This window comes from Platalea leucorodia, assembly GCF_965183815.1.
Source record: "Platalea leucorodia genome assembly, chromosome: 5".
In the NCBI taxonomy this organism is placed as follows: Eukaryota; Metazoa; Chordata; class Aves; order Pelecaniformes; family Threskiornithidae; genus Platalea; species Platalea leucorodia.
In genome coordinates, this window is record NC_138827.1 from 40,461,967 (window position 1) to 40,475,944 (window position 13,978).

The 13,978-nt window shown below is 41.6% G+C and overlaps 1 protein-coding gene across 1 annotated transcript in view; it reads left to right on the forward strand.

Moving 5' to 3' along the window:
* Positions 1 to 516: 516 nt before the first annotated feature.
* Positions 517 to 13,978, forward strand: part of SLC44A3 (solute carrier family 44 member 3) — a gene marked incomplete at its 5' end in the record, with an annotated part of 42,113 nt that continues 28,651 nt past the window's right edge. Inside the window, 9 exons of the mRNA XM_082312165.1 lie at positions 517 to 543; positions 847 to 954; positions 3,478 to 3,620; positions 4,199 to 4,335; positions 5,723 to 5,816; positions 7,320 to 7,489; positions 8,050 to 8,139; positions 8,813 to 8,937; positions 10,531 to 10,717. Coding sequence (XP_082168291.1) covers positions 517 to 543; positions 847 to 954; positions 3,478 to 3,620; positions 4,199 to 4,335; positions 5,723 to 5,816; positions 7,320 to 7,489; positions 8,050 to 8,139; positions 8,813 to 8,937; positions 10,531 to 10,717 — 1,081 coding nt within the window. The remainder of the gene's footprint in view (positions 544 to 846; positions 955 to 3,477; positions 3,621 to 4,198; positions 4,336 to 5,722; positions 5,817 to 7,319; positions 7,490 to 8,049; positions 8,140 to 8,812; positions 8,938 to 10,530; positions 10,718 to 13,978) is intronic.

A 13,978-nucleotide genomic window follows, 5' to 3' on the forward strand; every position in this document is an offset into this window, starting at 1 on the left:
GTAGGCGTACGAACAACAAGCAAACCAAGCCAAGCAAACAAAAAGCAGCTGAAGAGGACCACCCCCTCCCTCTCTCCGGCCGCTGCCTCCAGCCCCGGGGGCCCCTCGGCGTCCCCCGCGCCCCGGCAGCCGCTCGTCCCGGCCAGCCCGTCCCGTCCCCTCCCGTCCCGCCCCGCCGCCCGGGGAAGTTCCCCGTCGGGCGGGCCCGCCCGGCCGCCGGCGCTTCAGCTGCGGGGAGAGGAGCCGTGCCGCTCCCTCCCGCACCCGCGGCTGCCCGCCGGGGCCGCGGCCCGCCCGCCGCGCGGCTGCGGGCGGAGCGGCCGGGACGGGGCTGGCAGCGCCCGGCCCCGGCGGCAGGAGGAGCCGCCGGAGGTGCCACCGCCCGGCCGGGGCGCTCCTCCCCGGCGGGCCCGGCCCCGCGGCGCGCACGGCGGGCGCTGGTGCCGTCCCCGAGAGAGCGGGCTGCGCCCCAGGCCCGCCTGCCGCCCCGCCCGGGCCTGCCCGGCGGCCGGGAGCATGGAGCGGCGCGGGGGCCGGCGGCAGGTGAGGCCCGGGCGGGAGCGGGGCCCGGGGCAGCGGCGGGGGGCAGAGGAAGCTGGGGCTGAGGCGGCGGCGGGGGCCGGGCCCGCCCCGGGCCGTGCGGGGCTGCGGGCGGCGGGGGCAGCGCACCTCCCCACGGGCGAGCTGCGCAGCTGCTGCGGGCGGGGAGCTGCCAGGTGTTTGGCATTTTAAGCGCAAAGGTTATGCTCTTTCAGAAATCCCAGACGTTTGAAACTTGATTTTAATTTCACAGGAAGTTTGGTTTGGTTTTTTTTTTTTTCCTTTTCTTTCTTTGTTTCATTTTAGGATTCTGGAGATAGCATTTCTGAACTAAGGGAATGGAGACCCGTCGTTTACCGAAAGTGCACAGACACTCTCTGGTTGCTCCTCTTCTTCCTTTTCTGGGCTGGCTTGGTAAGCATGCTCTTTTCTGAAAGAAAAAGCAGATCCAAAGTTAATGGGGTTCTGCACGGTGTTATACTAAATCTAAACTGAAATGATCACGGGCACAGGTGTTAGGGTCCCAGGGTCGCACTGGGACAAACTGACCTTTGTGACGGTGCAGTGCTTTATTGCAGTGTCTGTTACACAGACTTTTAAATTCTGCCCGTATTCTTTAGATGCCATGTATACGCCGGGCTGGGTTATTTAGAATTCGCCTTTTTGTAAATTATTCCAGGCTCTGACTGGGCTCTTATTTCTACTGATCTCATTCATTGTAGTCTTGTTATCTTGGAACATGTCCATCTGATGTTGTATCAAGTCACTATCTGTCCTGTGCTTGGAACAGCGTGCAGGCTTTTGGGAACAGGCTTTGTCTTTCTTTAAGTATGAATGTTTTTTTCATATGTCTGAGGCTACTTGGGATTCTTGTGAATACACTATTAATCAGCTTTCAATTAAATTCCTAATAACTATTTTAATGGAAGCTAATGCAGAAGAATACATACACATTTTGAGTGCTGCATAAGCTGAAGCTGAACTTTGTGAACAGGAGAGGGTTTTTTGCATGCTGTCTTATGCTTAGTGCTTTGATCAGTGGAGGAAATGCCAAAAATTAAACCTGTCAAATGGTGAGGATTTAGGATTTTTGTTTGTTTTCTCTCACTGTTTTTATTGCTCAGTTTCTGTGAAATAGCTTATTGCATACATATATTTGTTTTCTTTTGTTTGATCTTATTCTTAAAAGATAAAAAAATTTTTGGTGACACTGATTTGTTCACATAGTGAAAAAAATTGAAGCCACATTAGTAACTGTGGAAACACATATCACTGGCATGTATAGACACACCCCTCCAGCAGTCATATGGCCAGCTATTACTTAACAATAATTATGGCTTGTATCCACCATTCTGCACTTGAAAAAAAAATTCACGTGCACAGAGTGTTTGCCATACTGATGACAATGGACCTGTAACGTCCATCTTTAGAAGGAATGCCAGAATTTTTCTGAAAGCATATTTCAAGGTGAGTTACAATGCCAGCTCATTTCTCCTTTTCTTTCTGAGAACAATTTAATTATTGAAAAATATTTGCTATGTAAATAAGCTGGATCTGAAACTATTTTGTTATTGTAACAAGTATCACGTACGCAAATAGTATGTTGGCTTTAATTGTGAAGTCTGCAAAGATTTCCATATGAGATGGCATTAACATGCAGTCATAATTTAAAAAGAAATATTATTTAACTAGTTAGACTGCAAACATATAAGCGAAAATAAGACTACATTGGGGACTAAGGAAGCACGTACTTACACGTTTGTGTATGAGACTCAGTTTTTGCCCAGATCCCATCTTTAGTCACAAGTGTTAAAAGTAGAATAACAAATAAAGGCTCTGAACCTTAAGTAAGAAAGCAGTTGGTGCTGAACCTGATATGTGCAATCTATCTCCAGCACAGCTGATATTCAACAATATCCCTGCAAAGTAGTCGTGGTTAACGTGGGACTGAGAAGGCTTGCTGCTGCCAGCAGTTGGCATGTAGCCATAGAGTTTAGTGCCTTGTCCTTGGTGTGTGTGAAATGTTGTTTACACCCCACGGGACAGAGGGGATAATTGAATCACAGAGTTCTTCAATAGCTGGAGTGCTGTAAGTAAGCCTTAGGGTGAAGTAGTGCTCAGGACTTCACCAGCTTCCCAGAAGAAGAATTGCTGCTTCTTGGCGCTTGAAAAGGTTCTTTTCAAGGGTTTTTTTGGCTCTCTTGGGTCAGGGTTTAAGCTGCATTCCTGGCAGGGTGTCTTATATTGACTAAGGGTTGCTGCTCCTTGGCCAACGGAGGTGCTCAGCTGCCCCTGGGGTCTACGGGGAGCTGATCTGCTTTGATCTGACAGCAGAGCATCTAAAAGATCAGTGCAGTGTCACCTAAGTCCCCAGCGTGGCTCTCTCGAGGTTTTTCACATGTGTTAAAGAATGCATCTTCCTGAAATTTCAGGTAACCTGCATTTTAATTATACTTTATGTGTTTAAAATGCACCTCTGATTAAATTCACTAGCAGCTGCAAGGGCTCAACATTTCAGCAGATATATTGCCCAGGTGTGTCTTGAAGGGCACTCTGAAAAACGAGAAGCAGTGAGCACATGTGAAAAATTACCATTTGAGTGACCTTGCCTAGGGACACACATGAACTTCGGTAGAGGCAGTGTTTAGCACTTTATTACTGCTTTCTTATTCTTTTAACAAGGTCCCCTATGTTTCTTCTCCTGTGGTACTCTGCTTAATTTATACGCTTTCAGCAATAGATGAGGGAAAGCTCTAAGGAGGCAGTAGGGCTAAACTTGTCCGTATGACTTGCTCCAGCCTTGTGCAGAGGGGTGAATTTTAGATTTAACGGTTTGCATCCACAACACAAAAAATGCATAGGTAAAAAGGAGTATTTACTGAATGGGAAGGAAAAGCTATTGTAGCATAATTTCACATTAAAAAAATATTTTAACAGATGTTTATAACTGGCTATGCTGTGATGGCTGGTGCCGCAGAAAGACTTGTGCTTGGATATGACAGCTTTGGGAACATATGTGGTAGGAGGAACACTCCTGTAAAAGGGGCACCCCTTTCTGGACAGGACATGAGTAATAAAAAGTAAGTACGTCAGGTAATGTCTAAATAAATCAAATGTTTGAGAACTTAATGAGGTGCCCAGCTTCTAGTTGTCAATCATATACACATGCTTATATTGAAAGGCCAAAAAAAAGGTGTGAGAATGGTGCGAAATGGTAAGTGAAACTAAAAAGTTAAGATGGAATTTGAAAATGTGCTACATTGTTATGCTTTATGCTGGCTTCTTCTTAAATAGGATCTTAAATAGGACTTTGGCCAAACCAGAAGTCATTCTATATGGCAAATCTTTGTACTGAAGGAAGTTGCATGTTGAAGTTACCCATCGTTCTGTCAACTTCCACGAACATTCCTTGTAGAATGGCACCCACCTTGGCAGCTTCTGATCCCACTGAAGCACATAAAATGAAGTGTAAAAATGTAGCATATTCTCAAATTACTTCTTAACTTCTAACTTCAAACTCCATTTTTTTCCATTATATGTGGAAAAAGAGTTTCATTTGCTTTGTAGCGCTTTAAAAAGATGGAAAGAAGGCTCAGAATTTAAACCTATAAAACCAGAAAGCTTGTTTTTTGAAAAGAGGATCTTTTTTTCTTTCTAGGTATGTGTTCTTTCTGAATTCATGCAGCCTGGAAATGCAAAGCCTCAAAATCAGTTCAGTTTCCTTGTGCGTGTCTAGTTGTCCACAAGAGCAACTCAACTCTTTGGAAGACCTCCAGAGTTTTGCAAGGAATAATGGTGTGCAACAGGGAATATGAATATCTTAGTGTATCTATAGAACAGTTGAGCAGCTTTCACTTTGTTTTTCTTATGTTTGCTACGCTAGGGAGCCATTTCTTACCATTAATTTCCTGAGCAGTCCATGGCAACAGAAAATAAAGTCTTGTTTCTGCTTTATTTCAAAGCCGTAGTTTCTAGAAATGTTACATCTCTCTTATGCAAATTCAAAAGTTGTTGATTAATTCCTGCATAATGCTGAGATTATCCAGCAGAAAACTGGCTGCTGAGAATGAATTGGTGTAATTTGGTGGGGGTTGCCAGTAGGTGAACAGAGTTTATATGCTATTTGAGGAACCTGTCCAACTGCTTCTTTTAAATTGAATTAAAACTATGGTGGAATTATTCATTCCAGAGATACACAAGTGTTTTTATCCCTTTAGACATCAGATCCCAAAGTTTGCTATTCCACTTATAAATTTTTTTTATTGTACTCTGGTGTTCAAGATGGCTATGATGTCAGAAGTAGCTGTTGTGCAAAAGAGGCAGCTCCAGTTCATTCATGTCCAACATGTAAATAAAATAACCTGTAGCCTCACCCTTATTCCATAGGGTATGCATAAACTGCAGACCATATGAATATCAGTGGCTATTTTTATTGGAGGTCAGAATTCCATTCTTTTTTGTTTTGTTGTTTTGCTTGGCAAGGATTGTGATTTAAATTGACAACATTTGTTTTAATTTCATTTTGGGGTATTTTGCCATCATTTGTTATGTACAAAAAGCTGTAAACACCTGTGATATTAGTGTTTTCAGTGTAACTGAATATAATTGCATGAAATTCCATTTACACGCTAAAACTGCTTGCATGTTTATCTCAAGGGAGAGGGCAGTATTGCATTTTGAATGGCTTGAATGTATCCAGCCTTTCTTTCCCAGAAGCATTATATGTAATGGAGCAGAGCATTATAGCAGGGTACCTAGTAGTATTTAGCCTAGAGCCCAGAAAATGTTAAGTTTCTGGATAGATACATATTCTGATCTAAATCATGAAGGGCCTAGTTCTAGTGCAGCTTCTGACATTTTAGGTTTTTCTGTTATCTTAACGAGTAAGACTTTAGAGCTGAAGTATCTCTCTGTGGAACCAATAGTGTGCCTGCCCTCCAGGAAGATCAGTAAATGGTAATTATAGTTAAGTCTAGAAGGCAAAAGATTCCACAGAGGTTGCTTTAGATTTACCCAATTAACTAATTTGTTATTTACATTCCCACTGGAATATCAGGGGTGAATATGGCCTGCTAAGGGATCAAAGCAGAAGTGTAAACAAAACTTAATTGATAATGCGTTTTTCTCTAAAACTTTAACTAATATCAAGTTACCATTTGTTTGTTTTTTTTTTCCTTCCTAGGTTCTTGTCTTTGTGTTTACAACCTGAACATTTCCAGTTACACACTAAATCCAAAGGCAGCTGAGCTGTGTCCCACACTGCCGGTTCCACCAAGGTAAGAATTACTGAGTACTTTACAACACCCTTGAGTCCACACAGCTTCTTAAGGATTGTTACTTCCTCGCGTTTTGTATTTGACTTGGTGCTTTACAGTCAGAATGGTTTTGCTTTGTTTATTTATTTTTGTACATGTATCTTTACGAGTCCTCATGTGTGCCTGTGAACATGGCAGTGTCCTGTCCCGGGAATGAACAAGGACCGCATTCCCTCCATTCCTCTACCCTTTAGAGATTTTTCAGCTCCAAATCAGGGGAAAAGCACTCCATATGAGGAGCAACTCTCCTGCACAGACTTTTGCTCTCTCCTTCAATGCCGAGGAAGAGGAGCTGTGGTCTTGGGCCTTGCTTACTATGCTGAACCCAGAAATTTCAATCAGAATTATTTCGTAGCCAGCTGGCTTGAAGCCTAGGTCTGTGGATGGCACTGTCTTTAACATTTGGCATTTGTGAGTCAAAATCCTTAAACCCATGATTTTAAATTCCACTGTGTCATGAAAATAAAGGAAAGAACTGGAATCTGCATGTTTGCAGAGCTAAGTCATCTGCTCTGAACAAGAGAAAATAGAGGAAAAAAGCAAACAGAAGAGAACAGGAGACACATAAAAGCATTACATACACTGGATCAAAGGAGAGCATGTAAACTGTTGAAAAAATATGCTGTGTTTTACTTATTTCTTTGACTTTTTAGGCTTTTTTCTGTTTGGCAAGGAACTCAGCAAAGTTACTCATCTTGCACAGTAATATTTCATAGTAGAAGCAAAGCTGGTCAGAGAAGTTTTTAACTGTTGATGAGCAAGCCTCTCCTTTTTAGGTATGAGTATGTCTCACTGTTGTAGTGCAGCATTGCCAGAGTGGGACAATAAATATGTTCAAGAAGCTTGCCTGGGAGTGCCAAATAATTTCATATGCAAATATTTGGTGGTGTTATTTGTACCTTACAAACATTGTTTTGACATGGCTTTTAGAATGCTTAAGTATCATAAAAACAATGCAGAGTGTTTGTGGTCTAGAATTATCTACAACGACATAGCTTACAGCTATGTTAGCATGCGTTTAGGTTTTGCATAAACACATGGGAGCAAAGCAGGTGAAGCCAGACTAGAATGGGAATAGGAGTACATGCTGGTGGTGACTGAGATAGTAGTTCATTTTTTCTCCCAGGTTGATCCTGAATGGATGTTCTGGTACAGTGATACGGGCACGATGCTGCTAGGAGTTTATTTTGCAGATGACACATAAAACTACCATTGGTAACAGACTGCTCCCATGCCCAGTGCCCTGTTGTGTCTGACTCCATGTGCAAGGTCTCCTTCTGGGCGCGGACGATGCCTGCCAGGTTACAGATCAGACTGGCCAGCTGTGGCTGCAAAACCGTGTTGAGGATGCCGGTAGGGTACTGCAAAGTGCTTGGATGAGAGCGGTGGAATGAATATCTGTGGATTTGAAGCTGTTTGTCCAGTAATTAATATGTTTTACCATCTTTGTTTTTAACCTTCCAGCAAATCTTTTCCATTATTTAATCGATGTGTTCCACAAAATCCTGAATGCTATTCCAAATATGCATCTGTCTTAATAAGTATGGTTAACGAAATGGATGTTTTTCACCGAACTCTGAGTGGAATATTGGCAGGAAGAGATACTGTGATAGGACTGAGTGTCCTTGCACTAGGTAAGGTTATAAATAAAAAGTGAATAATAATATTCAATTAAAATGTGAGGTTTCAAATGTTTACATTAGCTTTATATTTTTAATTTAAAAGTAATCTTTTTCATATTTTCTGGTCAGTGTTTTTAAGAAAGAGCGATTGTGTTTTTTTCAGGAGGCATTTAATAGACTGATGAAATACAGCTCTATGAAATATCGTATTCTGTGTTCCGTGATATGATCATCTACCTCATTTCAGGGGACTGTAAGAAATTGTTGATGAAAAAAGAATGGCATCAGCATGAACATTTTAACTTAAATCTTATACAAAATATTACTGAAAAGCTGATAACTGCCAAGGTGAAATATTTCAGTTATAAGTTCATTATTAGTAAGTTACAGGTAACTGTGTTTTAAATGTTAAAAAGGCTGCCAGCTTTACTAGATACTGTTACTTTTGAGACCGCTGTTTAAAAATAAAAGCCTAAATTCTGCAAGAACCATAAATTTATCTTTAAAGTAAATAAGAGTTAAGTTAAATGGGTTGTAACACTTATAATAAACTTACTTTGTGTATTTTTCAGCCTTCTCTTTTATGCTGGTTTTAGCCTTCAGATTTATACGGACGCTTCTGGTCCATACTTTGATTGCACTGGTTGTATTCGGGTTGTTATGTGAGTATATTTACCTTTTGGCATATGCTTAGCTAAATGGATCATCTCACTGAACTGAAGGAGAGGCAGCTGAACAAACAGCTTGCTTTTTTCTCCATGGCCATCCTCAGTAACCTTAAGCTTACCACAGCCATTTCCAAGCTGAGCCCCGCCTGCCTTTGGATGCCAAGGTCTGGCTGTGCTGTTCCAGCTGCTGAGTGGTGGGATGATCATGATTTTTATTTTTATGTAGCTGCCTGGAAACAACATTTCTTTTGGCAGATGAATGCAGTTATTAAAATGCTACTGTTTCAAATAAAGTTTAGTGAAGTTTTACATTGCCTGCTTTAGAAAGGGAGAACTATAGGAATGTGTCCAGCTAAAGCTTGTCATTGCATGAAAGTTAGCTTTGTACCTCCTCAATGAAATTACACGCCTGAGCTTTAGAATAACTGCAAGAAAACCAAGCGTTCTGTGCGGTTTTATCTCAGGCTAACAGACCATCATGTGCATTTTCTCTGTGATCATTGATACTGTGCCTCTCCGCTACGCGACAGTATTCCTGAGCTGAGCTTGGGTTAGGCAGAAGGGTGAGAAAGTCGGGAGGGAGTCCAGGCAGACATCGGCCTGCCAACAGCGGTGTGCTGCAGCCTGGGGAGCGCCGCCCGCCTTCATGCTGCTCTTCTTTGCTCAGTTGTCTCAGGTGTTCTCTGGTGGCTCTATTATGACTACAAGAACGATCCCAGCACTGAATTGGAGACAGAAAAGGAAAATGTAAAATTTCTGCTTGGATATGCTATCTTCTCAACAATAGTTACTGTAAGTAGCATTTTACCCTAAGCAATAGCAGAGGCTGTAACTTGAAAACTTGAACTCCAGTGGTTCTGTGACAGTAAAAATAATTCCTCATTCCTTTCAGATTTGAAAATGAGAATCAATTAGATCTGCTTATACTCATTTAAATAGTTTTATATCTTCATTTGTGAAATTTGTTTGTCAGCACAGGACTTTGCCACACTTCAACCCCGTAGAAACAGTGTTAGCATTGGTGGTGTAGAAATGCAAGAATTGCGTTCCATCGCCGTTCTTCTCTGCATCAGCTAACTGGAGAGTGATGTTGAGCGAACAGAGGGGCACTAGCTCGATATGAACGTCAGGTCTGTGGATTCAGCCTACCCTGTCAGTAGGAGAAAGGGGTGGCAGCTCTTTTGGACAAGGAAAGGGGTAGTGAAGCACAGGCAGCAGTGTCTAGGCCACAAGTTATGGGGTTAAATTTGGCTTTTCTCTCATTGGCCTTGTTCTCCAACAGAAAATCTGAGTGTGGCTTGCAACTTCTAAAGTGATTTTTTTTCACTCTGATGTTGCCATGTTAAAGGAGTCGTTGCTCAATATGAGTATACAGACAATTTGTACTTCGTGAGACATTTGTCAAAATGATCGTTCTTCTGTTGTCTTAAAGCAGAGTAGGATCCATAGACTGGAATTCATGAGATACTGACAGTCTGACAGTTTACAGTGGCAAATATAAAAGTGTCACAGATCAGATTTTTTTCATATCCTCTGTAAGTTACGAGCTTTTTACTTCTGTTGATACTAAAGGGGTAAGAAAAGGTTCCTTTGTATGCATGTGTGTTCCAGTACAACTAACTGTCATTTGCAGAACTGTGGGAGCATCCACTGCTGCAGGTTACGCTGCTCTTCAGAGCTGGTGGCTTCTTTTTAGAGGAGGCAAGAAGACTAGTGAAGCAACTGCCACTGGTTGCATTTATTATTTTATAGATTCCAACCTCTCTTTTAATTGCTGTTCTTAGTTCCTTGTCATATACAAAGAACTGGGGACATTGTGGGGTTTTTGACTCGGGGTTTTGTTGTTGGTTTTTTTTACTTTGGAAAAAACCCAATTTATTTAAATGAGGTTTCATTTTATGTCTGCTTTGCATCCATACATACAGAGCTCTCAAATTAGTTTGGTTGTGCTGCTGTCCTTTCTGCAGAAAAGGACTGGTCCTTCTACCATTGTGAACGGTGGCAAGCTGACCTGAGTAGGAAGAAAGTTTAAATATTCAAGACATACAGGGTACGTGAAAGGAATGTGTAGCATGTAACATACATTTGTGTTTGCTGTAAAGCAAAACAGACTGTTTCCATTGGTTGAATTACAGTTTTATGAATCCTATTTTGTTTTAAAGAAACAGTAGTAATGATTTCAGAAAATCAGATTTTAATACACAGGGTCTTTGAGAATATAGGTAGCGTCTCAGAAAGCTTTTCCAGTGCACAGTAAGTTTGTGTAAGATGCCTTGCTGTCCTGTCTTTGTGAAATCTGTACCCCCTGATCCCACATTTCACAACTCTGCCACTTTTCTAAGGGGAAAAAAACCCAACAATTTGTCTTTTTATTTCCTGTAACAGGTTGTTCTGCTTTCCCTTATACTTGTACTAAGAAAGAGGCTTCAGTTCACTGTACAGCTCTTTCGAATTGTTGGTAAAATCATTGGCAGAATTCCTTTCCTCCTGTTCCAACCACTCTGGACCTTTCTGATTCTCATTGTGTTCTGGGTTTTTTGGGTTGCTGTTCTACTTAGCTTAGGAACTGCAGGTAAGTATATGCTTTCCATGTTTTTGGATGAATGATATCTGTTTCCTAAGTTCACTTCTTAAATACGGGACCTCCTGGTGTTCGTGTACAAAATGTGGGCTAGCATTGTTACACAGCTGTGTTACTCCTTTTTTTTGTTTATCTTTTTTTTTCCCTACTTTTTGAAGTCTTCAACATTGCCATAGTTCCATGAGTCAGAGCACTACAGAAGAGAGATTTTTGCTCCTAGATGTGGACTTCAGTTTTGTTCTTTCTCAGTTATTTGATTTATGATTAGATTGTGGCAGATAGAGTATAAGTTTGATATATTTAAATGAAGAAAATAATGGGAGGGAGGAGACAGCTTTTAGTGCAGTTGTTACAAAATGAGAACGTTAATCTCCTCTGACTATAAACAATGTCCAGTTGTCGTGGAGGCAGAACACTGTTTCTGAGCAGTAGTTCAGCAACAACTGCTATCATTATTTAGACTGGTACAACAGTATTTGGATTAATCCAGAGGTTCTTGCAGTTGTAGGGGAGGTGCTCTATAGAAATAGTTAATCACTATGAAAGATCTGCCAGAACAGATTTTGAGTATGGAAGTGGTATTACTGAGGGACATACCATTTTAAGATCTGTAACTGATTGAACCGGGGTAATTTGGATGCTGTCCCTTGGCCCAGCATCATGCCATCCAAGGGAGGGGGAGGTTGTTCTTCTGTGGAACATCACCCAAAGAAGGGAAGCTAAACTCTGCATAGCCCTGGGGATAACTCCTCATGCAGGTATCAGCCTTTGTACATAGGAAGCATTATGATTTGGGGTTTTGGTTTTTCTTTTCACTTTAAATTTCTAGGGCCACTTCTAGGAGTCAGTTATTGTCCTTTGGGTTGGAGCTGATGCAGAATTGATGCGGATAGAGACAGTTGTTTGTCATTCCCATATTTGTTCATGGATTTTCTGTTTTCTGAATTTTGGCAGTGGTTTCCGTGTGGGAAACCAAACGCAGCCTAGCTCTTCAAATACTTATGTGTTACCATTTTATCTTGTGTTTCCACCACCCCTTGAGACGGTGGCTGCAGTAACTCCTCTGTACAGGCTTACAGATCCCTGCTAGGCCAGAAAAGCCTCCAGCCTTTCTGTAGCTGAGCCCATTTGGCAAAACTGGCAGTATACCCCACCTCCATGGGTCAGGTACCTTGCTCCTCTTCCATCGCAACTGCTTCCATCTTGGTCTCACCCTGTTAATTCTGGCTCTGTACAGGACCCACTTCACTTGCTACATGATAGTCCGTCTGTCTGAGTCCACGCTAGCGTTGCAAATTGTTCACTCATTGCTTAGGCTAGACTAGGATCTGTTTCCCTCCAGCTTTCATTGGAGAGTCATGCACGTTTGCAAGGGTCTCTCTGTTTCTGCTGCCTTTCCCCCAGTAGCTCATGTCTGTCAGAAATGGCTGCATGAAGCACTTGTCTGGCTGATAACCTGCTTCTCCTGCAAAAGGGTCAGACCTAGCAAGGCTGAATGTCCAACCTGCAGTCTCTTTGTGAGTTGCTCCTGGCTGACTAAATAGTCAAGAAGATTCACTTTGCTTTAGGTGTCATGGATATTCCTTCTCCACACTCCTCCGAGTTGAATTTTCCCTTTGCAGAGGCAGCGTTACGTGCTAGACACAGCTTTGTGTGGTTGTTAGCTTTTCTGCAAAAACTTCATCCCATTTATGCACATACCAGTCAGGCAACAGTAATTTTCAAACTGGCCTGGTGGGCTACCTTATCACTGGCTCGGACTAGTCCTTTATCAAAAGGAGCATCTCCTGAGCTATCAACCAACTGTTCATTTCATGCACCTGCTTGGATCAGGTGCAATTTAAGATAAACATTAATTACAGTAAATCTAGGAGCAGGTAAATAAAATGAATGATAACACACAGATTTGCTAAATATATAATTAACAATAACTATTAGAGGAAATATTACATCCTTGATGTTAAACTGAGCTGGCCCATTAGCCACAGGAAGATTCACTGGTACCCTTAATATGCACACATAAGGATGTGAAGCTTGTCCTTGTTAAATCTAAATTTAGAAAATGCCAGCTGAGTCTGTTGCATTCAAAAGCTTTTGGAAACGCAGCAATCATTAGAAGAGTAGAAGTATTTTAGCTTATATGACAGAAACAGCTTGATGATAAGTGCAGGATGGGGAACTAGTCAGGTATTTCCTGGATGCTTTTACAGACTTTGTAGCAAAGTAGTGACTTGCACATTATATTCGAAAGCAAATTCCACGTGTATTCACAGGGAAATAAAACCCAATGACAACTGCCTTTGAGACGCTTTTTGTGCTTTTTCCATGTTGTGCCATTTTCCTTCATCGGTTATATTCTCTATTTCCTGCTAGACTTTTCCATTCTTTTTTTTTTTTTTTTTTTCTGCCTGCTTGGAGAGTAGGATTCAGACAGTTTGTGACCTGCTGTTACATTCATAGTGCAGCACACGTCTCCTGGCTCAAAGGTATTTTATTTTTTGTCTTTTCCCTAGCATAATAGGAATGCTGATGTTTCCAGTGAGTGATACAAGCAGTACAGTACAGAAGGCAGCATAGCCTTGCTGCACAGTAGAGCAATGTTAAAGTTTCTAGGATGCTTTCAGTTTTGAAAGAATTGACTTTTTGCAGATGTAGCATAAGAAGCGAAGGTCATTTCCAGGCACTTAACTGTCAATATATTGCTCATATAAGGAACCTAGTAAAATGTATGCTTTGACTGAGGTCTTCTGCCAGGATATTTTTAGTGTAGATGTCAATCCTTGTAAGATTTTCTGTTAACTGTGAGCGTGTTAATATTTAGAAGAGAATGTGCATTTGATAAATAATCCAAACCAATTCTAAGTTAGAGCCTATGCAGACAGAAAAATGCCACTCTATGTATTCGATTATTTTTCTGATTAAAACTCGATTCTATTAATTTTATCATTTGTATTTGTAATTATTCTTTTTGTTAAGCTGCCTATGTTAAATGGTGAGTGTTGTTACCCAACAGGTGTAAATGGAGTTCTTAGCAAAGTCCAGGGGCTGAGGTATTTATGTAAATAAAATGTAAATGACCTGCAGCAGCATCAGTGCCCGGTAGGTGCCGATAAAGTAGTGTGAGAAAGTTTCTTCTGACTCTGCTCAGTTGTTTACAGCTGCTCTGATTACAGAGTAACTCCTCCTGAGAGGAGTTCGAAGGCAACAAAGGCAATTGAGCCTTTTAATGATGTGGGAAGGTAGTGAAGGATT